Source organism: Pipistrellus hanaki (genome assembly GCF_964339955.1).
Source record: "Pipistrellus hanaki genome assembly, chromosome: 7".
NCBI classification, from domain to species: Eukaryota; Metazoa; Chordata; class Mammalia; order Chiroptera; family Vespertilionidae; genus Pipistrellus; species Pipistrellus hanaki.
Window position 1 is genome coordinate 22,855,778 of NC_140509.1, and position 27,137 is coordinate 22,882,914.

Consider the following 27,137-nt stretch of genomic DNA (forward strand, 5'->3'; position numbering starts at 1 on the left):
TCCATAAAACAATAAGATGACTTATATCAGAAACACACCCACCTACACACAAACAGAGTAAACCAGTAGCTGTTCCCTTGCATCTGCTTCATTTCCTCCTGACTCAGCTCTGTGTCTGTATCCATCCCCAGCACAGGACCCAGCTGGTAGCTAGCAGGTAAAGAAGCCAGGTATCTTCTAAAGTATGTTCAGTAGAAATCACTGTTTATTGTTTGGATCGTTAATTTTATGTGACAACTTGGCAGGGCTATGGCACCCAATTTCAGGCAAAACCCTACCTTCATGTCCAACCTAATGCCTGGGGAAATCAAGACTGAACATCAACTCTTACCTGAATTTCTAGCCTGCAGACCTGCCCTACAGATTTTGGATTTGTGTGCCCCACAATCACACAAGCCAAATTCTTAAAGTAAATTGTGTGTGTGTGTGTGTGTGTGTGTGTGTGTGTGTGTTTTCTTGGTTCTGTTTCTCTGGAGAACCCTGACAATTACAACTGGGTACAATATTACTTCAAGCGGTTTCTGAGTCACCTTTACTACATGTCAGGGAAGTAGACACAACTGCTGTAATTCGTACACTGTATAGTGTCAGGGGAAGAAAGACCATGCAGGACTTTCTCAGGCTGAGTGAGAGGCCACGGTGTTTCCTCCAGCTCCGTTCCTCAGCACCCGCACTACCGAGAGCAAGTTGTTTAACCTCTGATTTGCCCATATTCCAAATGTGGATAATTGCACTTACTTCACAGGATGTCACACAATATTAAAGTGACATAATGTATGGAAAGCATCTAATAGGCCTGTCGGACACATAACACTCAAAACATTTTTAAAAATATGTTTTTATTGATTTCAGAGAAGAAGGAAGAGGGAGAGAGAGAGGAGAGAGAGAGAGAGAGAGAGAGAGAGAGAGAGAGAGAGAGAGAGAGAAAGAAAGAGAGAGAGAGAGAAACATCAATGATGACAGAGAGTCATCCATCGGCTGCCTTCTGCATGTTCCCTACTGGGGATCAAGCCTGCAACCCCAGCATGTGCCCTGGCTGGGAATCGAACCATAACTTCCTGCTTCAGAGGTTGATGCTCAACCACTGAGTTACACTGGCCAGGCAATCCCCAAAACATTTTTATAGCATTTCATCCTAAGATGAAAAGATAAAATGAAAACCAGTGAATACCTAAAATATCAGTACATCACCTGCACACAGGTGCCTAAAATTCCAGTAATAAAGATTTGTTCTTTTGGTTTAAAGATTCTTTTTTTTTTTTTTTCAAGCTTCTCATAGATATAAAGTAGTAAGTGATATCAGTCATTTATACTTTAGTGTGAATAAGGCCATCAGACTGCATCCCAAAGAAATATTTTGAAAACAGGAACAGGGAGCAGTGAGGTTCGTAGATGCAAAGCATGATAAACACTGTCTCCCTCACAATTTTCCTAGAGCCAGTTCAGACTCTCAGAGATTCAAAGAGCCAATGAGTCTCTGTACAAACAGGCACACAGCCTAGCCCTAACTCATACTGCTACTCAAGAGAAACACTGCCCAGGGTTCGTGCTTTTACTTTGAATGTGACAATCCACTCCTCTGCTAGCGGTTCTCAACCTGTGGGTCTAGAGAACCCAGTAAGAGGTTGAGAACCGCTGCTGTAGAGCCTAAAACCATCAGAAAACACGGATATTTACATTAGGATTCATAATAGTAGCAAAATTACAGTTATGAAGTAGCAACGAAAATAATTTTATGGTTGGGGGTCACCACAACATGAGGAACTGTATTAAAGGGTCACAGCATTAGAAAGGTTGAGAACCACTGGATTCTAGGGCGACATGATATATATTTGTTAACTGCATGCTGTCTGTCTCCCCCTGAACAACCAGCTCTGGGAGTGCAGAGAGGCTCTGTTTTGCTCAGGGTTGTTCCTAACACAGGGACACACCCACCACAGGCCCTCAGTAAATATCTGTGGAATGGAAACATGAATCTATCCTGCCTAACACACAGTCAGTACTCAGCAAATACCAATCTCCTTCAGTAAATATTAGTTCCTTCTTATGCTCCTTCACTCCAATCACTGCCTGTCATAAGTGTCTTGAAGTTTGTCTTGGAAGAAGGTTTTAAGCATTAGTCTGGTTTCACAAGCCGCAGTACAACTTGCCTGGCCATACACCAGAAATGAAACTGTTCTCAGCAAGCTAACTGGGAAAACAGCAGAGAATGGACGTGGCACGGGAGTCTGGCAGATGGCTGTTTCCCACCCCACCTTCGCTGCTCATTAGCTTCTTGCCTGTGGACAAGCTACTTTACCTTTCTGGGCTTTGGTTTTCTAATCTGTAAAGGAGATTTACTTCCTAGGGCCGCTGTTAGGTTGAAGTGAGCTATTATAATGCCCGTAGCCTAGCACAGTGCCTGGCTCACAGGAAGTGCTTAAGAAATAACACCTACCATTATTATTATCATTATCAGCATTTTATCACAATAAAAATGCTGTGGATGTGAAATATGTGTCTTTAGAATGTCTTTTCTTGTATGGTTTTACTTTTTTATGGATATCTCTAGAGCTACAGAGAGCTGCAGATGTTTCAATGGAGTTTTAATAGGATTAAGAAACAGGAAGTGGTAGTCCTTTGTTTATAAAAAGCTGCATTCTGGGCTCAGAAGGGGCTTTTTTTTTTCACTTCCCTGGAATCCTGAAGCGTCTACATCTCAGACTTCCTGATTCTTTTCTCTAATAAACAGACACATTTGTCTGGAGTCATGGTGATTACACATGTTATAGGAATAAACTTAAGAAATCAATGCTGCCTGCTTAATAGTCCCATAAATTCCAAAATCTATTCTGTAATAGATTTAATGTACTATGTTTGGGTTTCCTAAATTAATTTTAAACATGGGAGGGATCAGTTCATTTTACAAAACATAAATATTTTTAAATTGATATAAAAGTTTAAAGTGCTTTGCTAAGCATGGCATATAAAGAGGGAAGCGTACCACATAGTGATGAGTGTGTTCAAGTAGGAGGTGGTGTTCCCAGCTGTGACTCTGGAAGGACAGGGTTAGGATGTGTGGAATCTCAGGTCACTTGTCGGGGTCACTTTGTTTCCTCAACGTGACAACCCAGGCTGCATACTTTTTGAGATTCCTAAATTGTAAATGATTTCTAAATCATCTCTAAGGCTTTTTTAATTGCCCAAATTCCAGCATGTTTTGTCATACAACTTACGCAATGCCTGTTTATTTTTTTATATAAATATATCTTATTGATTTTTTTACAGAGAGGAAGGAAGAGGGATAGAGAGCTAGAAACATCGACCAGCTGCCTCCTGCACAACCCCACTGGGGATGTGCCTGCAACCAATATACATGCCCTTGACCAGAATACATACCTGGGACCTTTCAGTCCACAGACCAATGCTCTATCCACTGAGCCAAACCGGTTTTGGCTTGCAATGCCTGTTTATATGTTTATCCTGGACTAAGTTTAAAAGCTAAGGAATTAGAAATATCATGTAAGAAAGAAAATAGAAAGTATCTCCTTATTTTCCTCATTGCTCCTCTAGAAAAAAAAAAAAAAGATGTGTTTTGGAACATAACATTTTTTAGAGTTGCTGATTACCAAAACCAAAAAGTAAAAATTAATTAATAAAATAACTGCTTTTTTAAATTTATTAGAAATTAGTAAATAAAATATCTTTATTAAAATAAAATATTAAAATAACTATTAAAACTAATAAATAAAATAACTTGTTTTTTATAATTGAAAGATACTGCCTCATTGTGCTCTAAAATATCTGTACCAAAAGGCAGTGATTGTATACAAGTGACCTTTGCTCTGATTTTGAGTCAAAGAGAACGGATTTGTGTATAATCACAGACTAGAAATTCTAGAAATTCTACTCTTATTAGAGTGAATTAGAATAAAGTTTGATGTGAAGCTTAAAGAATTTCTAGATGAAAATTTAAGCTTTAGGACGCATTACAACAGCTGTTTCTAAAAACTACACCCGCCCTAGCTGATGTGGCTCAGTTGTTTGGGTGTCATCCGTCTGTGCACCAAAAGTTGCTGGCTCCATTCCTGGTCAGGGCACTTGCCCAGGTTTTGGGCTCTATCCCCAGCAGGGGCTGGGCAGGAAGAAGTCAATCATTGTTTTGCTCTGCCATTGATGTTTCTCTCTCTCCCTTCCCCTTCCTTTCTCTCTAATAAATCAATCCTATATATCTAATAAGAGAGGAATATGCTAATTAGCCAGGACGCCCTCACGGGTAAGTCTGGCAGGAGCGGGTGGGCGTGGCTGCGTGCTGCATGAGGCCAGGCAGGTGAGGCTGTGCCAAATAAAATAAAATGCATTCACATGCCCAAAGATGACAGGGTTCAAGGAGGCAGGGTTCAAGTTTCATTTCTCACACCCAGCTAGAAGCCTCCCTGGGGCAGCTCTCCCCTCCAAGCCCTGAGCAGGACGGGCGCGCTCAGGCCAGGGAGCTCTGAAGGGAGGCCGAGCGAAGTGCTTTCCCTCCGGGACCCGCTCTTCCTGGGAGTCTGGTGCAGAGGGAGCTCTCTCTGGGAACTTGGAAAAAACGCCTCCCAGACAACTGTGCAGCAGCCAGGCCTGGCGAGCTGCAGAGAGGGGGACCTACCCACAGGCCACGCAGCTGCCCTAGTGGAAGTTGCCCTTGATGGAGGAGCAGGGGTAGTGGGGATCAGAGTCGGCCATCTCAGCAATGAAACTCCAGCTCCCCACCAAATGACTAGAGCACACAGACTTCAACGGTCCTCGGTCACTTCCTAAGCAGGGATCAAACCCAAAACCTAAATAGGTGCCCTGACAGAGTGGAACCCAAACCTTTGCTGTGGCAGAGGAGCTCCGGCCCACAGCCGGGGCCAGGGCATGCCAGGGGGGTTTTGTTGAGGGGCCCTGACAGGCACCCCGCAGCGCAGTGGGTTAGAACCTCCTCCTGATACAGCAAGGTTGCGGGTTGGATCCCTGGTCAGGGCACAGACAAGAAGCAACCAAAGAGAGCATAATAAGTGGAACAACACCCTGGTGTTTCTCTCGCTCCCTTCCTCTCTCTAAAATAATCAATCAATAAAAATTTTAAAAAATAAATAAATCCTCTGGCCATAACCAGTTTGGCTCAGGGTTGGCCTGTGGATTGAGATAGAGAGTTGGCCTGTGGACTGAGGTGACCCAGGTTTGATTCCGGTCAAAGGCATGTAACTAGTTTGCAGGCACATCCCCAGTGTGGGGTGTGCAGGAGACAGCTGATTGACGTTTCTAACTCTCTGTCCCTCTCCCTTCTTCTCTGTAAAAAATCTATAAAATATATTTTTAACAAAATAAAAATAAACACTGGCTTGCAGAGTTGCTAAAACAGTTAGGAAGTGAAGTCCCATCCCTTCCCGTACATTCAACAAACACTTCATATGCTCCTTCAATAATCACAATGGGAATGGGTGTTTGTTTGTTTGTTTGTTTTGGTTAATCTTCACCTGAGGACATTTTTGCATTGATAAATATATATATATTTAAATATATATATATATATATATATATATATATATATTTTTTTTTTTTTTTTTTTTTTTTTTTTTTAAAGAGAGTGGAAGAGAGGGAGAAAGACAGAAACTAGTGTGAAAGAATCAATTGGTTGCCTCTTGCTGAATCCCCAAACAGGGTCCTGGATTAAGCTTGCAACCCAGGTACATGCCCTTGATCGGAATCCAACCGGGTACCCTTCAGTCTGCCTACAGAAGCACTATCCACTGAACCAAACCAGCATTTTTTTTTCTTTTTAAGTCCTCCTCTAAGGATATGTTCTTTTCATTGATTCTAGAGAGAGAGAAAGGGAGAGGGAAAGAGAAAGAGGAACATCGATCAGTTGCCTAAGCAATCCGACAGGGATGGAACTCACAACCTGTGTATGTGCCCTCACCTGGAATCGAACCCATGACCCTTTGGTGCATGGGAGGACACTTTAACTACAGATCCACACTGACCAGGGCCTGAAGGTACATTTAAAAAAATTTTTTCAAATCTTCCCTGGCCAGGTAGCTTAGATGGTTGGAGTCTCAACCTGTACACCAAAGGATTTTCTGTTGGATTCTAGGTTAGGGCACATACTGGTATTTCTCTGTCACGTGGATGTTTCTCTCTCTAAAAATCAATTTTAAAAAATTCTCAAGTAAGAATATGTGTGTGTGTGTGTGTGTGTGTGTAATTTTCAGATCTAAAATTTTATTTGGTTATTTTTTAAAATTTTATTTTTTCATTTACAGTTCACATTCAATATCCTATTCTATATAATAAAACCCTAATATGCAAATTGACCGAATGGTGGAATGACTAGTCACTATAAACTGACCACCAGGGGGCAGATGCTCAAAGTAGGAGCTGCAGCCTGGTGATCAGTGCACTCCCACAGGGTGAGGGCCATTCAGTCAGAAGCTGGGCTCACAGCTGGGCCAGTGCAGCGGAGGAGCAGCAAGCAGGCAGGTGGTAAAGAGCAAAGGGTCCTGGACTGTGAGAGGCCACAGGCTTCTCCCCGCCCGCCCCCCTCCCCCCCCCCCCCCCCCCCCCGCAGTGCATGACTTGCACCAGGCCTCTAGTAACAAACAAACAAACAAACAAACAAACAAACTACATCCCTTTCCCTCTCCCAAAGCTATTTTATAATTTATCTAAATTTTTTGTCTCTGTTTGAAGTTTTATGTTCAACTCCAAATTATAACAAAACATTGTGCAATCAGAAAACTGACTTGGCTTTAGCTGAATTAACAAATAGATACTGAAATATGAGACTTGAAAACAAGTGCGTCACTAGAGTACTTCTCAGTGCCCTGAGTGAGCATGAGTCCTACCGGCTGCAGGAAACGGAGGTGCTGTGTCATTTGCTTTAAGGCTAGGAGATAAGGAACAGTTGGCTCAAGGTACTACTGCACAGCCCCAAGTAGAAACAAAATCACATGCAAAGGAGAATTAGAAGCCATGTCTTGGTTGCCTGGTTGGGGGAGGATGGGAGTGTATTGTGACAATGATGTGCAGAATTGTTAACTCTCCAGGGCCCTAGGAGGGAAGCTGGAACTTTGGAGCACATGTAGCTCTGATCTGAGAAGAACCAGTTTGGGAAACCTGTTTAGTCTTACAAAAACAAGACAAGGGCTTCTCAGCTATACTGCATATTTAACATCCTAACAAGCCTTCCTACCACACAATATCTAAAAATGCTGGATGAAATAACAACACGTGTGCCTGTGCGTGTGACTGCGTGTGACTGTGTGTGTGACTGTGTGTGTGTGTGTGTGTGTGTGTGTGGCAGGAAAATAAGGAAACTCCTCAAAAACAAGAGAGATGGAGAAGCAAAGCACAAATACAAAGCCCCTTGAAGGCCATGTACCTGGTGGGGACAGAAGACAAAGACAAGGAAGTGTGACTGGAACATTCTCAAATAAAGCAAGGGAAAGTATGAATTAGGAAGAAGATGTCTGAGTACTGAAGGTGCCTGCTCAAATACTCCTTAGGAAGGCTTTTTTAATCAATTCTTATTTTCAGTCCTCATCTCATTTCAGCCTGCAACCCAGCCTGGTGATACCTATTCCTGACCATGTCTGGGAAGGGGGCAATGGTTAGAGTCTCTGTAAACATTTCCTCTTCTTGGCTGGGTCTTTTACCTTTCTCCATTTGCTTTCCTCTTCGTGTATTGTGGTGCCTGATGACAACTTCTCTCACTTTCTTCAAAGATTGACTTTGTCTTTTAGTTTCTTATTCTCTTGCTGTTTTTGGGAGTGTTTTATGAGAAGAGCCAGAAATGGAAAAGTTTTTACTTACCATCTTGAAATAAAATAATCCCATGTACTCTTCAACCCACTGAAATCTGGTTACTATCCAACATTAGACATCTATCCTTTCCTCTTCCCAAAATATTAATTTCCTTTTGGTTGCTTAAAATTCAGAGCAAAATTAAGTCTTCACCCTTCTTGACTTCTTGGCAATATTATATATCATTATCACTCCTTTCTTGGGATCCCTCTCCTCTTGCTTCTATGACACAGTTCTCCCATGGTTTTCCTCTCTGATTGCTTCTGTTTCTTTGATTCTGGTGGCTTTCTCTCCCACCACTTAATACTCATACATTATTTTCTGGAATCTCAGCATATTAGGATCTCATCTTCCTTTCTCATGCTATAGGCTCTCCCTGACCAGTTTTACTCACTCTTATCACTTTAACGACATTCTATGTACTGCTGACCACCAAAGCTGTATTGCCATCTTTGTCTCTTCCAGTGAATTCTGTATTCTTATATCCAACTGCTTCCTAGAATCATACCTTGGATGTCTCACAGGCACTTCAAAATTCGACACATACAAACACCAACGTATCTTCCCCCCTCCCCTACACCATACCCTGTTCCTCTCATCTTGCTTTATTCCCATTTAGTGACAGACTCTAAAATTGTCTAGATTAAAACAAAAAAAAATTTTTAAATAAAAATTACTGAGGAATATCTAGACAATGGAATACTATGCTGCTGGGGGGAAAAAGGAGCTCTTACCATTTGCAACAGCATGGATGGAGTTTAACATTATGCTAAGTGAAATAAGCCAGTCGGAGAAAGATAAATATCACATGGACACACTCATTTATGGGATATAATGAACAACATAAAATGATAAACAAAAATAGATTCAGAGACATAAAAGCATAAAATAGTTCAGAGGGAAGGTGAGTGGGTGGTAAGAGATCAACCAAAGGACTTGTATGCATGCATATAAGCATAACCAATGGACACAGACAGTAGGGAGGGTGAGAGCATGTGCTGGGGGTTGGGGGTAACCAGGGAGAGGTCAATGGGGGATAAAGGAGACATACATAATACTTTAAACAACAAAGAATTTAAATTAAAAAATATATATATTTCTCCTTTTTCCTCACCCCACATATTATTTGTTACTGAATTATATTTATTCTAATCCTTTATAGTTCTCAAATTAATTGCTCTTTTCACCTACATTATTACTATCTTAATCCAGGCCTATTTATTTCTTACTTGGACCATACCATTACTCTCCGTACTCTAACCTGTACTCTTTCTTTTTTTCTTTTTCTTTTTTTAAATATATTTTATTGATTTTTGTACAGAGAGGAAGGGAGAGAGATAGAGAGTTAGAAACATCAATGAGAGAGTCATTGATCAGCTGCCTCTTGCACACCCCCCACTGGGGATATGCCCGCAACCAAGGTACATGCCCTTGACCGGAATTGAACCCGGGGCCCTTCAGTCCCCAAGCCGACGCTCTATCCACTGAGCCAAACCGGTCCCGGCTAACCTGTACTCTTTCAATCCAGTTGCTACACTGACACAACACCAATCTTTCTAACTCAAATTTTCATCCCAACTCTCCCTTATCCATGGTTCTTCAGGGGCCCCTAATGCCAAAGGATAAAAGTCCAAAGTCTTTGGCATGGAAAACAGAGCCCTGTGTGACCTTACTTATCACCAGCCTCATACTCTATGCCAGCTTCCTTAGGAACTATTTCTATTTCCCCAAAAGGACAGTTCTCTCTCTTGCTCTCACTCTCGCTCTCCTGCTCCTTTAGGACATCCTACTCTTTCTACATGGAAGGCTTTTCCCTATTTCTTCTTAGTCCTTCAATACACAGCCCAGCAACCACTTCTTTCAGGAAGCTTTCCCTGAACTCCCTACTTTGAGATAAGTGATACTAATATTCTCGTAGAGCACCTCTATCACCCGACATTGTAACCATCTGCTTGTTCACTTCCCCAAGACTGTAAAATCCCTAAGATCAGAGACTTCATGCTATTCACCTGCATATTTTCAGTACATCTAGAACCCTATCCCTCACATAGGTTGTTAAATAATAATAGTAAACAGGTACAGCATTCACTCTGTGCCCAGCATGGTTTTGAGCACTATAAAAAGATGAATCTTCGCAATAACATTATAAAGTCACGATGCACACTCTACAGTTGAGGAACCTGAGCCATAGTGAAGCTGAATAACTCACTGTGCCAAAGGCACTGAGCTAGGAAGTGCCAAAGACCGAATGTATACTTATAAAGGCTGTATGGCACCAGAATACACTCTCCCACCGTTTATGTTTGCTGAAAAGTTTGTTAGCTCAAGCAAAAATAAACTAGGACCAGCCCATTACTAACCCAGGTGCTCTTATCATATAATATAAAAAACGTTTTGCCCTAGCTGGTTTTTCTCAGTGGTTAGAGCATTGGCCTGAGGACTGAAGGGTCACAGGTTCCTTCCTGGTCAAGGGCAGGTACCTCAGTTGCTGACTCAGTCCCTGGCCAGGGGTGGGGCACCTGTGGGAGGCAACCAATCCATGTGTCTCTCCCATGTTGATGCTTTTCTCTCTCTGTCTCTCCCCGTCCCTTCCACTCTATCTAAAAAATCAATGAAAGAACATCCTGAGGTAAGTATTAACAAAACAAAACAAAAAACCCTTTTAATTTCTGTTTCCATGATGAATAGATAACATTCAAAAGAGTATCAAGAAAGGTACTTCTGGAGAGCTAAAATACAATCTAACTTGGCAATTGGCCACAATAACTGAGCCTATGAGTTTCCTTTTCTCCATGGATTTTTCCACTTACAACTCCTCTTACTCCATGATAGCTAAGTAATAACAAACCCCCCCCCCAAAAAAAAAGTAGACCAGAGTCATTATTAAAAATTTATTGAAATGCCACAATTCCCTAGGGTTAAAGTTTTGAACACAAAGTATAATCTCTTTCTTGTAAGGTGACACCATTCTCCTCATTATTCTTTTTAAAATATATTTTATTGATTTTGTACAGAGAGGAAGGGAGAGAGATACAGAGTTAGAAACATCAGTGAGAGAGAGTCATCGATCAGCTGCCTCTTGCACACCTCCTACTGGGGATATGCCTGCAACCAAGGTACATGCCCTTGACCAGAATCGAATCCGGGACCCTTCAGTCCCCAAGGCAATGCTCTATCCATTGAGCCAAACCAGTTTTGGCCATTCTCCTAATTATTAAAATAAGAATAAGAGACAGAATTGCAATGAGAAATGACTTTTGACAATTTCAGTACATTTCTGTTTTGTTTTTCAACTTATCTTTCTCCACATTTAGCATAAAAGGTATTTTAAAATATCAACTAATGTGATACTTCTTAATGCCTAGCAATATAAAATACTGTCTTCCTCAAAATTACCTATACCTAGGAAATGAAAAGAAGCAGTGAAAATAACTAAGAAAATAAAGCATACACTAAGTAAGTGACAAAAGAATCAAACAATGTTTGACATCAAACTGATTCATCTCCCCACTCACCTCCCACCTTCAAACCAGCAGTTTACTTTTATACCGTATTTTCCAGCGTATAAGATGATCCCCTAATTTTACAGTTAAAACATAGGTTTAGGCCTATATTCGCTGTATAAGACTACCCCCCACTTCCGAGGCAACACCAATTCTTTTTTTTAATAGACCGCCTCTCTAACTCAGCCAATCCAAGCAGGCTTTTTATGTATACAAATTATACATGTTCTGTACCCGAAGTTACACTGTGTTCTAGTAAAAAGCCTGCTCAGATTGGCCAGAGTCAGAGAGGTGATCTATTAAAAAAAGAACTGGTGTTGCCTCGGAAGTGGGGGGTAGTCTTATACAGCAAATATAGGCCTAAACCTATGTTTTAACTGTAAAATTAGGGGGTCGTCTTATACGCCGGAAAATACGGTATTGAGGTTTTTAGAATTCTACCATTCTCCAACCATACTTAGATTTTTAAGCCTGAAAATAGTCAGATATTTAATGCAAGTGTTTTTGCTTTATTGGTGAAAGTTATAATACCTAAAATTTGTCTTCAGTGGAAAAAAAATCAGTCTGACTAACTCTAGCTCACACTTTATTAAAGTGGAGGCTGATCTTCTTCTGTTTCAAAGAGACAAAGCAAACCACCACCACCAAACAAAAGAATAGGAAAATGTGCCAAGAATCTTAGCTAATTACTTTTCTATCATCTTCGTAATTCCAAAGAGCTCAATAAGCACATGAAACTCCACTTTAAAGTATATGCTCAGGTTCAATGTACAATTTTGGCCGTTCTGAACCCTTGGGGAAAAGGTTTATGCTCAATAATGTTCAATCTTCTTGGAATGCAGGAGGAGAAAAGGCTGAAAGTGATATGTCACAACTGACTGCCATCACAGTTCAAGGGAAATGGCTTCCCTGATAGCTAAGAGAAAGGAGCTCATTTCCAACACTTAGGCTCGCTATTTAAAAATAAGCATTTTTCTTCAGCTGCAAGTTATAAAAATTAATAGCATGAGAGCACATATCCTGTAAAAATCCCATTGCTTCTTAAAGACCTGTGCCTAGCGGTCCAATTTTAGTGAAGGTAAACGGGGGAATGTTTTTTCCATTTGGCAAAGCAGCTAAAAACTTAATTCGTTCTCAATTATTGATGCCCATTTCTAACACGGCTAGTATAGAAATAAAATTCGCAGACAACTTCAAAACACCCTAACTAATGATAGTCTCAAGTCTTCTTAAATAAGCTTTAAACAGGGGTAGAAATGTGCAAATCACCATCTCACCACCCTATTTAGCAACAGAAAAGTTGAAGTATGAGCAGCAAAATGAAAGAAACAACCTACCTCTGAAAAACCATCTCCTGAAGGCAGTTACATAATGGAATGTGATGTCAATATTAAAGATGAGCTCAGATCGATTAGGCAACTATTCAATAGCTTGCATTTCAGCCATCATCAAAATTTCATGAGTTCTGGGCGAAGATATAAGTGTAATGTGCTGGGGGAAGGGGGGGGTGGAGTACTGCTGGAATATAAGAATTCTACTTAGAGATTAACCAAAGAACATATATACATAGCTCATGGACACAGACAATAGTGTGGTGAAGGCCTGGGGAAGGGAGGGGGCTGGGTTGAGGGGGACAACGGATAAGTGGGAATGAGGGACATCCATAATACTGGTAACAGTAAAACAAAAGAAGTGGCCAAATCAGGTTTGGCTCAGTGGATAGAGCGTCGGGCCTGCAGACTCAAGGGTCCCAGGTTTGATTCCAGTCAAGGGCATGTACCTTGATTGCAAGCACATCCCCTGTAGGAGGTGTGCAGGAGGCAGCTGATCAATGTTTCTCTCTCATCGATGTTTCTAGCTCTCTATCCCTCTCCCTTCCTCTCTGTAAAAAAAATCAATAAAATATATAATTAAAAAGAAGAAATGTAAAACGAGGTATCAACAGAGTTTCAGCAAGACAATGTCAAGCAATATTGCCTTTGGGGTCAATTTTGTTTTGATAGTAATTCTATTTTCATATCAATAAATCTACAAAGAACAAAAAATCAGCCTTGTCTGTTTTACATTATTTGTTTAAATTTTAAATGCACCAGCATGGTATTAGAAAATGTTCTAAGTAAAAAGCTAACAAATAAGCAAATAGGCCTTTGTTTAAAAAGAAGATAATTAAAAGATATCCAAAGATAGCTATAGGAATATTGTCCCCTTCCTTCTGCCTTTCTAAACACCTTCTAATGGTGAATATCTGAAATTTGGAAAATTATTAGCAAAAAAATTAGAGTCAATCTATGAAAAACAAAAGCCAAAAAAGAGACTTGATGAAGCAAAGTGTCAATGACATAGACTTGATGAAGCAAAGTGTCAATGATTTCAACAAAAATCTGTGTGTTTTTTCCCCTAATGTCTTAAACCTTTTATTAAGGACAATTTCAAGCTTTTGTCAAGCAAAGTGTCAATGATTTCAACAAAAATATGTGTGTTTTTTCCCCTAATGTCTTAAACCTTTTATTAAGGACAATTTCAAGCTTTTACAACATTAGAAAAGTATAAAGAACTACCATTTACACATCATCCGGCTTCAAAAATTACCAAATCCTGGTTGGTCAGTGTTGTTTGAACTATATTCTTACCCACATTTCCTCCTCCACCCCCTGGATTATTTTGAAGCAAATCCCAGGGACCTTATTATCTCATTACTAAAAAGGCATGAAATAATACAGCCTTTGCAATTAATATGCAAGTTTTCCTCCTCCACCCCCTGGATTATTTTGAAGCAAATCCCAGGGACCTTATTATCTCATTACTAAAAAGGCATGAAATAATACAGCCTTTGCAATTAATATGCAAGTTTACATTGTTTTAGATCAGTTTAATCCAGAATGTTTTGATTCATATGCAAATACAATATACAGATACAATGGCCCTTAAAACCTCAACTTAGAGTTTACATTCCTAGCAGTTTCTCTTTTTTAAGAATAATGATACCACTGTCATCTCACACATACGAAACATGTCTTGGCTTCTGATGTCCATTCAACCAACTGTCATGCCCACACTCTGTGTATAAGTAATTAAGTTATTTTCTCAGCATTTGCTACTCATAATTACCTCTTGTTTATGTTGTGCCTCTGTTACTTCATGACAATTTTACTTAAAATAAGCTAAAAGTATATTCTTATCATTTGGGTCCTTATTCTATGAACCTTTATTGTAATTCTTCTGCCTCTGTGGCTGCAGTGGCTGTTTAAACTTAATTTCATTTTAATTTTGGTAAGATATACAGAACATAAAATTTACCACCTTAGTCTTTTTGAAGTGTACAGTTCAGTAGTATTAAGTGCATTTACACTATTGTGCTAACAATCTCCAGCACTCTTTTCATCTTACAAAAGTAAAATTCTATACTCATTAAACAACTTCCCATTTCCTCCTCCCAACAGCCCTTGGCAGCCTCTATTCTAGTATTGCGTCTATGAATTTACTACTGTAGTCACCTCACTGAAGTAGAATCATACAGTATTTGTCCTTTTTGTGACTGGCTTATATCATCCTATATAATAAAAGCATAATATGCTAAGTGTCCGACTGCTCGTTTGACCAGTCACTATGATGCACACTGACCACCAGGGGGCAAATACTCCGACCAGTAGGTTAGCTTGCTGCTGGGATTCATCCAATAGGGACTAGGGGAAATGGGCCTGGACAAATCTGTGCCCTGGACAAATCATCTGTGCTCTGGACGAATCTGTGCACCAGGCCTCTAGTTTAGTATAAAGTCCTCAAGGTCCATCCATACTGTATCACATGTAGAATTTCCTTCCTTTTTTAAGGCTGAATAATACTCTAACATATGTATATATCAGACTTTGTTTATTCATTCATCCACCAATGGACACTTGGGTTTCCTCTACCTTTTGGTTAATGTAAATAATGCTACTATGAAAATAGGTATACAAATATCTATTCAAGACCCTGCTTTCAGTTCTTTTGGGTATGCATCCAGAAGCAGGATTGTTAGATCTTGTGGTAAATCAATTTTTATGTTTTGAAAAAGTGACATACTGATTTCCCTAACAGCCACATGATCTTACATTCCCAGTAACATTGCACAAAAGTATTTAAACCTAATCTTAACACCAGATTAAATTAGGTATCTAATCTGCATCCATCCTAGTAATGTAATTGGTATGTAGTGGGTGCAAGGGGTATCAATGGTGTTAAGTCAATGACATTCCCCAGCATCAGAGCTGACAACCCACTTTACATTTGATAATTGAGATGACTTGCCAATACATGAATTCTCTAGTGTGGCCAGTATAGATAAGGCAGGCTATGAGCGGCTCTCAATGATATATAGCTACTCCCTGGGAATGAGTCAGGTTGAGAAACACGAATAATTCCTCCAGTCTACTGGAATCTCCATTCTTTCTTTCTTTTCTTTCTTTCTTTCTTTTTTTTTTTTTTAATCTCCTTTCTTGTCCCTGAAACCTCTCACCCACTTCCCCAAGTGTTATCTGAGTAAGAAACCTCCCAGATAGATTGCAAGGGTGATGGATGTCTGCCTCCATCAAGACTCACGACCTTGGGTCAGTCCCTTACTAACTGAGACACAGTTTTGACAAATTGGATTAATAATATATACCCTCCCCAATGCACAAGTTGGATGTGCAGATTAAATGAGATCATGAATATGAGCACATTTTAAAAAAAAATATGAAGTTCTATTTAACTACAAAAGTGCTTCTACACAGCAGGAATTTTCCTGAAGCACTGCTGTCATTTCCAGAGCTGACCTCTCCACTGCCGTCACACAAACTGAATGCTGTTTGGATATGCGCAGTTTCCAGAGTTTGGTTTTCTTAAATCTCACTTCATTATGTCACAACAACAACAAAAGAGGCACTATTGAGAAATCAGACAGATCCTTGCCATAGAGGAATGCAACAAAGGTGATGTTTGGAAAAATTGAGAATTACCGTAGATGTAGGAGAAAAGGTCCAGAGAAATGGAAGCATGAGCCTAGTGAAGAAAGAGCTTTTTTATTCTCAAGTACAATTAACTTACTAATAATAAGAGGCATCTAGCAATGGGGGATTTCTAAAATTTATTTTTATTGATTTCAGAGAGAGAGAGAGAGAGAGAGAGAAAACACAAAACACAAAACAAAATATCAACAGTGTACCTAGCTGGTTTGGCTCAGTAGATAGAGCATTGGCCTATGAACCAAAGGGTCCCGGGTTCGATTCTGGTCAAGGGCACATACCTTGGTTACAGGCTTTTCCTCAGCCCGGGCCCTAGTTGGGGCACATGCAGGAGGCAACTAAAACCAATTGATGTGTTTCTCTCACATTGATGCTTCTCTCTGTCTTTCCCTTTATCTTCCACTCTCTAAAATGGGAAAATATCCTCAGGTAAAAATTTTTTAAAAAAAGAAAGAAACATCAATGATGATAGGGTATCACCAACGGCTTCCTCCTGCATGCCTCCCTACTAGGGATGGAGCCTGCAACCCAGGTATGTGCTCTGACCTGGAATGGAACCCAGGACCCTTCAGTCTGCAGGCTGATGCTCCATCCACTGAGTCAAACCAGCTAGGGTTCCCAGCCCAGAGTTCCACTGCTTGGAAGAGAAGTCCCCATAACTGCTAGTTATAAAAACCAGTGGGAATTGTGGCTGAGGGAGATAGAGGGCTAGGCTGGAATCCCAAAAGTTCCTCTTAAAGGGCCTGGGCATGGATTTACTCAGACTCACTCCCTCTGAGTTCTAGCACTAGGGCACCAGCTCAAAAGGCACCAGGAACATATAGGGGAAAACTGAAGCGTCTGGCATCTGGGTAGGAATTTTATCAGCATAATCACTTAGTAAGTTATATAATGTTTAATTATGGGGGTATATACCTGAAACTAAAATAATATTGTATGTCAACTATAATTAAAACATACAATTATTTTTTTTTAAATAGCTAGGGCTAACAACGGGAGATCTTATCACTAAAGGTACTCAAGCAATAAAGACTAGCATGAGGGAACGTTGAATCAGATAAACTAAGGTTCTCTCAAACTTCAACATTTTGATTTCATAAGGACTGATGGTAACGCAGTAGCAGAGGAGCTCAACTTTATCCTCTTCACAGATAATAAATACAGCAGGAAATGGTCTTAAATTGAAACCCATGGGATCTCGGGCAAAGATTAAGAAGTCATCTGAGGCAAAGACAACTGTTTAAAGTCAACCAGAATTCCAAGGGAAACTATGCCTGTGTCTTTTAAAATAAAAGAATTTATATTCATCCTCCTGGAACAATTTAAAGACTGTTCTGGTGAGAGGCAAAGTAATAAACACCTTCGAAGGGCCTTTCTTTTCAGTTCTTTTATCCTCTGTTGTCCATGAATTATAAGTGTCTATCTAAAAGTTTATTTATTTAAGTTTCCTTGCTTGGAGTTTAAAGAATCTAAGGGGGGACCCTGAGGACAAGAAAGACAAAATGAACAGCAAGCAGTCAAAATGCTGACCTTGATGAGGTTCAGGAGCTACAAAGATGTGCTTAAATTTCTCCAAGCAGAATCCCTTTACCAAGTTCATCTTGGTTCCATGAACTGTTTGAGAAACTAACTCTTTGGTAGCACTACTCATATAATATAGTCCACCTACCTTGAAAGTTTTTTGTTTTTTTTGTTTTTTTTGGTTTTTTTTGTTTTGTTTTTGTTTTTTTTGTTTTTTGTTTTGTGTGTGTGTGTGTGTGTGTGTGTGTGTGTGTGTGTGTGTATATCATGCGAAGTGTCCTCTCAGGAGTTCAACTGGGAGACCGGAAGTTCAGTTGCTCGCTATGACATGCTCTGACCACCAGGGAGAGGCGCAGAATGAAGGATGGCCTCTTCTGGCAGCCAGAAGGCCACAATCGGCCCTGATCACCAGCCAGGCCTGAACCTCATGTGTATAGCAAAGACCCAGTAAGTTGAATGAACACAGTCCAATAAATCCTTTTGGGGAAGTTAGCAAAAGGAATTTGACTTTATTAACTCAATTCATGCTCTAGAATTCCAAAGATGAAAAGAAAACAAACATTTCCTTTAGGAGCTCTGTATTTGACAATTAATTAAGCCAAAATAAGGTATAAGCCCGTATAGTCAAACCTTCCACAGAAAGGGAAGTATCCTTAGGTTTTTCGAATAAAGCTGCCTGGTCCTACATGTTTGAAAAGGAAAGGGAAAGGGAAGGTCTTTTAATAATCTAAGCAGGAAAGGAACAGAGAAACATCCTACTGTATTTCAACAAAATCAAGGATGTGTAGTTAGTCTTTCCCACATTGTAGGCTTCCAAGTACAAAAATGACCTGAAATCCTGTTACTGTTAATTTTAAAAAATAAAAACTATGCAATATTCAAAAATACTTTGCAGCCTATAATGGTCTGAGTTGCAATAAGAAAAGTGGGGAAATTTCCCAAAACTCAAAAGCAAAATCCAAAAAAAGAGGGAAAAGAAGGGTGTGGTCAAGGAAGTGGTTTAGGAGTAGAAAGAACAGGAAAGAGAAATCATTTTCTGCTACTTTCTGTCGTTTCTACCTGAGTTGTCTTTTTTGGCCTAAGATGAATATCCTTAAATGAAAGTCAAAAGACCTGGATCCATCTTGGCTGAAGGCAGCTATATTGCTGAAGGAAGAGTTGGAAGTTATAAGGGAACTTTAGTCCTCTTTCCAACCTCTCAACACTGGAGAATCCGAGGCTCAGTTCCCAACTAAATTATTTTTTTCTATCAATATTCACTTTCTGGTCATCCCATCCTGTGTTATGGATTTGATAATATCCGTGTGCAAATGACTCCCAACCCAGACTATGTCTTCCCATGAAATCCAGACACTAGGATATGTAACAGATATGTCAAACTGAACATATCCAAATTGGAAATTTGATTTCCAGCCCCCAAACCTGTTTCTTCCTCAGTGTTCACCATTTCAGAGAACAGGACCACTAATCATCTATGCAAAGTCTGTCTATCCTCCAACTCCTGAGTCAAAATTCTCAGGTTCACTCATTCATTTACTTGTGGTAGTGGGAGCCCCACAAAAGCTCTTGGACCAAGGTTTTGCCAGCAGAGGGAGCAGGCTACAGCTTGGGCAATGATGTGGGAGTGCTAGCAACTGTCAATCAGATATTCTTTCACCTCCATGAGAAACTCTGAAATTCTAAGTCATGAGAAAACATATAGGTTGCTGTTGCAGTGTGCAAAAAAACAGTAATCAGTACAACGTAACAGGAATAAAGACGGTGTGCCTGATTATTTTCAAGTACTCTGAAGTTTTTATTTCTCCTTATTCCCGCCCCCCCACCCCCCCAATACCAAACACATACCAATTCCTCTCAGGCCTGAGAGTTGTTATATATGAACAGGTTCGTCTGAATGAGCAATAGGGTAGAAAGACTTGCTACTTCCTAAGTGCTCTGCCACAGAAATAGAGGATCAATAAAACTCATGGCAAAATGGTTTAGGGTTTATCTATGGTTTTTAATATTATTTGAAAATAGGTTTTAAATGATGTAATAGTTGAAAGACACAAAGATATCATCTATATCTGCCATCTACGCAGGCAGGAAAACATTCTTGGAGCTTAATGCTTCGGGAGGATTGACTGGGATAAACATCTAGCACCAAAAGTGTGATGGTTTTGATTTCTCCATTCCCCCAACTGCTCCAGTCAGAGTGCTTGGGTCTAAATCCTAGTCCCATCATCTATTAGTTATGTGATCTTGACAAGTGTTCTCTGAAAAGCAAGTGCCAATCCCAGAGAATTGCTGGGAAGATTAAATGAGAAAAACATAGGAAAGTACACAGAGAACAAGGTCCACGTGTTAGCAACAGAGAAGCATGCAGGAAAGGAAGAGCTCTTACTAGGATGAGGAGGATGTTTAAAAACTCTAGGATTCAGGCACACGCAGAATACTAAAGAACCAATGGAGGCTGAATCTAATTATCTCTTATACTTCAAGGTAGTATAAAATTCCTAAGTGTTCCAGTGTCTTAATGTATAGCATAAATCCTAAGACATATGTATTTCCTAAGAGAAAATCAGGATAAATTTCTAGCTAACTCATCCTTAGAAACATTCATATCTCATTAATTTTTATTTCATAAAAAGCATGCATATTATTAAGTTTACATTACTGATCTCCATTATAAATCCTTATAGGCACATTTGAGTATAAATTATGAATTCAGAATAGGTAATTTGGTTATAGCAGCCACGTGGCACGTACCTACCCATCTCACACAGAGGATAGTCCTTCTGAAAGTGGCTGAAACTGCACTGTCACCATCTCTGACTCATCTTCCCGGCTACATCTGTTCCAGTCTCTCTCACGCAGGGGCCTATTTCTTCCTCAGATTGCCCCTGGAAATGCCTGGAGTTCTTCATAGAAAATCATTCAAATAATCCTGAGTCACAGAGAGGGTTTATTTTCACTCCAAGCCACCGTCAGAGTTGCCTTAATGGCCATGTGTGGTAACACTGATTTTTTTTCCAAATGTGCAAGTTAGAAAGGCTCAGGCTTCAGGCACATGTTAAATAGGGTGGCTCTCGCAGGCACTGCTGACTACACCCAACCAGAAGAGGACAGGCACAAGGCCTCAGCTCATGTCCTCACAAAAATAAGGAATTGTCAGCACAGGCCGGAGGCTCCAGAAGGCTGAGCAGGAATCCTGTGAGACAAGGAGCCAACAGCCTCCTCACCACCAACTTGGTGATAGTCAGTCTCCAGAATGACCCCCTAGGACAGTGGCCGGCAAACTCATTAGTCAACAGAGCCAAATATCAACAGTACAATTGAAATTTCTTTTGAGAGCCAAATTTTTAAAACTATATAGGTAGGTACATGGTTATTAACTTAATTAGGGTACTCCTAAGCTGGCCTTTGCTAAAAACTCAAGGGACCAAAGAGCTGCATGTGGCTCGCAAGCCACAGTCTGCTGATCACAGCCCTAGGAGATGCAGGAAGATGGGGGACGTGAGCTTTACCTGCCCCAAAGAACATTCCCCAGGATCTTTCTATCGCCCCAAACAACAGAGTAGCCTCCACTGTTATTTCCTGCCCTCTAATGTCCCCCTTTTCAATTGCTCCTGAGGAAGAGAGGGTGAAGGCCCTCCTCAGATTCCCCATCAGCAGTGACCACCAGACACCCGCAGAGAATGTCATGGGTTAGGCCCAAGTTCAAGTCCTAATCACCTCACACCTACACTGTTTTAGTTGCTTCGCAGGGCCCTCTCCTGCTCCCCTCCGACTCTCCCTGTTCCCGTTTAATCTTCCTAAAACCTTGCTTTGATCATGCTACTCACCTCTTCCAGTGTCTCCATGAAGCACAGAAAATGAGTTTAAATGCAGTTGTATGGAATGTATCCTGGTCCCAATCTCTTTTTCCAGCTCCATCCTGTACTTTTCTTCTATAAATCCTCACATCCAGCCAAATGGTTCTCCTTTGCTTACTCTACTTCCCAGACGTAACATCTGCTGCCTATCCAGTTCCTACCCAGATCTTAAAGCCCAACTCAATGCAATCTCTTCCCAGAAGAATTTATTCCCTGATCATCCTATGGAATAAGGAAGGGTTAAAAAAAAAAATCACCTCTCCATTCTCTCAGTTTCTATAGTCCATAAGTATATGTCATGAATAATATCATTCATTCATTTACTCAATAAATGCATCCAGATGAGATACTCTAAATCACATGAGCTGGCCCCCCAAAGAAGTCCACGTCTAGGGGAGGAACGGATAGGAAGGAATTACCATTTACTGAGAGTTTATTCTAAGCAGGTCACTGTGCCATCTATTTCCACATCAGCTCAGTTTATCCTCACAACTCAATGAGGTAGCTATTGTGATTGCTTGACAATAAGACCTGAGTCTCAAAGAGTTGAACAATTTGGCAAAGATTACCACATGTGATTTTTATTCTCCACTGTCCCTTTCCCATCTCAGAGTCTCTGCCCATCTCTGCCTCACTCTGTCCTGGGGATGCTCACCTCTATAATGTGTGTTACCCAGACTCCTCTGCCCTTTGACCTCCAATCAGGTTGGGTGACTGAAAAGCATCAGCTGTAGACTCACTGCGCCTGCTCTCTTCCTGCCTCATCAGGTTCTGGTTGTGGCTACACTTCTCAGCCACAGCTCCTGGGGAAGGGTTTTCCACGGCCCAGCTCCTGTTACCAGGATCTAGTTTTGGCCATGGTCTTCGGGTCAGGAGTGGTAGGCACATTCTACATGTAGCCCTGCCCACACCTCTGTAAACAGTCCTTTCATTAAAATCTCTTCAATTTAACTCTCTTAGTGTGCCAACTATTTCCTGCCAGATACACAGAGCTGGATTTGAACTCGTGTCTGTCTTACCCCACAGCCTGCCCTTTTCACTTGAATAACTGCTATGTTGGAGACTTGTACAAAGTGCCAAGGATCAAGACAAACAGCACCTCACTCTCATAGGAAGGATCCAACAAAACTTTTCTGAATAGTCTCACCAGCATAAGCCAGTCTTAAGAGGTGAATTGAAATTCGTCAGGAAAACCAAGAGTGAGGCTTGCATTCCAGGACAACGTAGACAGCAAGTTCCAAGTCCAGAGGCATCAGGAATGCACCGCACCACCTAAGGCCGTTAGGTACAGTGCTCCTGAGAGAATGATGGGCTCTCAAACTGTGATGGGAAACACATCTCCATTCTGATCCCCATGGAAAGGTTACAAGGAGCAAAGAATTGGCTGGATTCTGAGCAACAGAACCAGTGTGCCCATTCCCTACCTCCAGCGGATCCCCATCACAGACAATAAACCCAACTATTTAGCATAATACGTACGCCCTTAATGACCTGGCCCTGCCTGACCCATGCAGTCTCATCTGCCAGCACCACTGGAGCTGGTCCCTGAGGAAGCCATTCTTTTCATGCCTCTGTGCTTTTGTACATGTTCTTTCATCAGAGATTCCGGCCTCTACTTTCCACCTGATAAACTCCTTGTCTTCAGGGCTCATCTCAGATGTCTGCTGCTCGGTAAATATTCCTGGCCCTCTAAGATGCTCCCATCGTGCCTTGTGCATAACTCTACACAGCATTTTCCTAACACAGGCATGCATTGTGCTTGCTTGTTTACATGCCTGTCCATTTGCTCAGCTGTGAGCTCCTAGACCAGAGGTAAATGCCTGGGCTCTGGAGGCAGGCTGCCCAGATCCAAGCTCTAGACTTAGCTCCCTAAGAACTCAGTAAACTTAGACAAGTTATTTACCTTCTCTGGGCCTCAGTGTCATCATCCACAAAATGGGAATGACAACAACACGTACTTCCTAGGGTTGTTAAGTGAGTCACATAGAATAATTCTTATTACAAAGTAAGCCCTCAATAACTATTAGTTATTCATATATGTACTTCCCTTATTTCCTGTATAAAAACATTTGTTAAATGGATAAATTTTCATATTGCTCCACAAAGGGACTAAATTCTACTAAGCTTTTGTTGTACTAAATTATGAAAAGAACACTCACCGCTAAATGCAAGCGTGGGCAAAAGTAAGTTTATAGTAATTGTTTGTAGGGAAAACCGTACGCTAATTGATAAATAATGATACAAGAATAAACTGTGTCTCACACACTCACACTGTAAGCCTACTTTTGCAACCCCTGCGTGTACTTAATTTACAATTGGTTGAAGTTAAACAGGACCTTTTCTTGCCATTGCCCTTGGCCGGTCACTGAGTCGGACACTCTCCTGGGTTTCTCTCAATGCCCACATGTGCCTGCCACACATTTGCTTCACACAAGAGCAGTTCTGCTTTAAGGACTTACAAAGACTTATTAGGAAGTCAAATCTCGATGGCTCCCCTAGGTTGGCACGAGGAACGACAGAAACAGGCTCCCAACAGTACAGGAGCGAATGCTAAAGCAATGCAAAGTTATCGCAGTTCTGAAATTGTTTTCTAGAAGCGTTAAAGGGGCATTTTCTAAGCCAAAACCCCTCACTGTCACAGCATTGGTAAAAAGTCTATGTGCCCACTAAGAAAAAGAATCCACGCACCCAGAGCCATGGGCTGACAGGTGAGCAAGAGGTGGAGCCCAGCTTCCAGCTGAATGGCAGGTGCGGCGGCACTGTGGCTAGAGACACTGGGCATCCCGATGGAAAAAAAAAAAAGAGCAACTCAAAGGCCACACCTGCGCAGCCCAGCACCTTACAGAGTCTCTCTGGAGGCTGCAGAGGGCAGCACAGGCCTTACTGGCCGAAAACCCCTCTGGAGGGGTTCAGCTACCCCTCTGGACACCAGGTCCAATTCCACCCCCTGCTTCATCCTGACACTGGCTTTGCAGTCACCTCTACCCCTCCAAACCCTCCCTCTCCCCCCCCCACCACCACCACCACCAACTCTGACCTCTTCTACTGCACCTCAGCTGGCTGGCCCATCCTCAGGCTAGACCTGGTTCCAATGGGGCTCAGACCTCACTGGTTTTTAAACCGATGTCTGCCAGTGACTGATCCGGCCTCTGTGACAGCTCTGTGCCCCAATGCCGGCTCTGAAACCCGTGCAACCACATTCCTTCCAGGACACAGGTGAGTACACTGGGCACTTGGCACAAGAGGAGGAAAACCTAGTTATTTAACGTTACTCTGATGATTTTTCTCTTTTTTTTTTTTAGCTAAGAGGCTGACCACACCATGTGACAGTGCCGTTGGCATTCTCATAAAAGACGGTTCTGTACTCACAGGCCTTCTGGTGGCTGCGCCTTGGACGGAGTGGTAGAACTCCGGCTGGACGCGGCTGTTTTTCTTGATCCTGCGCTTCCTGGCCGAGCTGTCCTGCTCACTCTGGTGGGCAGCCTCCAGCACGGGCTTGGCTTCCTCCAGACGGGCGGCCGCAGCCGCTGCAGCTCGCCTTCGAATGTGCCGGGGGCTTGCTCTGAATCCCTGTGGCAGGAGACACAACCCAACAAATCCCGGTTTGTTCTGGGTTCGTCAGGAAATTCCACGGGGCTCCTTATAGAAAGGGCGCCCAAAGCTACCAAGCTCAGTGAGGTCACTTACATTCCCAAGGTGGGTCCGGAGAAGGAGGCTCAGCATGCCAGCGAGATGCCTCCACCAGGGTTCTCTGAGGCACCTCCGCGGGGCAGGGCCCAGAGTTGTCCCACTTTAAGAAATGTTTCAATCCCATAAACCCGGTTACCTCCCCCCCACCCCCCCCCCCCCCCACCCTCTCAACCCCTGGAAAAGTGCAGGTGAGCACATGGCTTTACTTATGCAAATAGAAATCAGACTACAGGGGAAGAGCGGTGTTTCCACTTAGACAGGAAGCAGGGCCCAGGGAATGGGACTGACTGCTATTCCAGGGTAAATACTGGACAGCAGACTCATTACAGGAGGAAGCAGGAATGCAAAGCATCGTGACAAAACACCACACAGTGGAGGCTCTAGAACTAAAGGGAGGCCAATAAGAGGAGTCGAGTGGATGGGTTCTGGGGTCAGATGAGCCTAGGTCCAAATGCTAATCTGTTCATTGTAACTGCACACGCATGAAACATGCATGAGTCTTAACTTTTCTAATCTAAGAAATGGATAGCAGTTTCCTCACAGGGTGAAGTTGTAGACGTAAAATTCTAAGCACAGCATCTGGCCAATATCAGATGCTCGATAAATTGAAACTTCTGCTTCCCTTCTAAAGTGAGGATATGGACAACTTGCTAGCGATGGAAACAAGTTCAACTGAGCCCTAAAATGCATTTGGAAATGTGCAAACGATGTTGGAAAATATCCAAAAATGAGTCTCTGTCCTATGTAGCTACAATTTACTAACAAGCAGGAAAAGAAGTCTAACGCAGAGTTCAGAAACACGCTGGAATGTGCGCTCGAGGGCTAAAGTGAGCACCTGAGGACTCACAGTGCTAGCAGATCTTGGCGAAGGAATCAACAAATGAAGCTGAGAATAGTCTGTATTTGGCTTAGTTGAGTGGGTGGCATTTGAAGGATGCATAGAATTTATATCCCAGGGAAACAACATAATAAATAAGATGCTAGATGGATGGATGGATAGAATATTTATGTAGCAATAAGAAACATTATTTGATGATACTCGTACAGGCCACACACCCAGGATGGTGGAAAAATAGAAGGGATGAGGCATTAAGACTCCAAGGAGGGCTTCTCGGAGACTGTGGGTCTTCTGAATTTTAAAAGACATGTGAAAACTTAAAGATTGCAGTCCAATGCAAAAAGAATGAAGCATAAGAACTTCAGGGGGAGAAGCAGTATGACCAAAGGCCTGAGCACAATGGTGTGGGACACGGAAAGATTCATGTGTACAAGGGATGCTCACTGAGGACCACGGGGGAAGGTCTGGAGTCGGATTATGGAGACCCTGAATACCAGGCTGAAGGGTATGAAGAAGCAGACAGAAGTAGGGAGGGGATGGCCCACAGGGTCCAAAGCAGCACAGAGGTCAACAGAAATAAATGAGGAGGAGGAAATGCAAGTGGATTTGGTCATAGTTTGGGCACTTTCTTTCTCATCCCCAAGCACATAGCCAGTCTCGATCCTTCCCCTGCGTGCAAGCTCGGATGGATCCCCTCCAACCCAAAACAGCCCGTGCTGGTGAAGTGGAGAGAGCTGGGCCAGTTGCTAACCTGTGCTCTAGAGCAGAAGTAGGACCACATGCGTAACCACCACAGGCTGCTTTTAAACATGCTGTCGCCTGGACACGCTCCACCCGCCTCCGCTCTCGCTTCTCTCTCCCCCCTCCCTTCTCTATTCTTCTTCCTTCTGAATTAGATTCGCCAGGGGTAAGGACAAGAATCTGATTTTTGGGCCAGCTCCTC

General features: G+C 41.9%; 1 protein-coding gene across 3 annotated transcripts in view; it reads right to left on the bottom strand.

The window, feature by feature from the left end:
- Positions 1-27,137, bottom strand: part of DST (dystonin) — a 414,275-nt gene that overhangs the window by 340,796 nt on the left and 46,342 nt on the right. For all 3 annotated transcript variants that reach the window (XM_084889121.1, XM_084889116.1, XM_084889119.1), the window contains exon 3: positions 25,036-25,236. In XM_084889121.1, the coding sequence (XP_084745247.1) occupies positions 25,036-25,236 (201 nt within the window). The remainder of the gene's footprint in view (positions 1-25,035; positions 25,237-27,137) is intronic.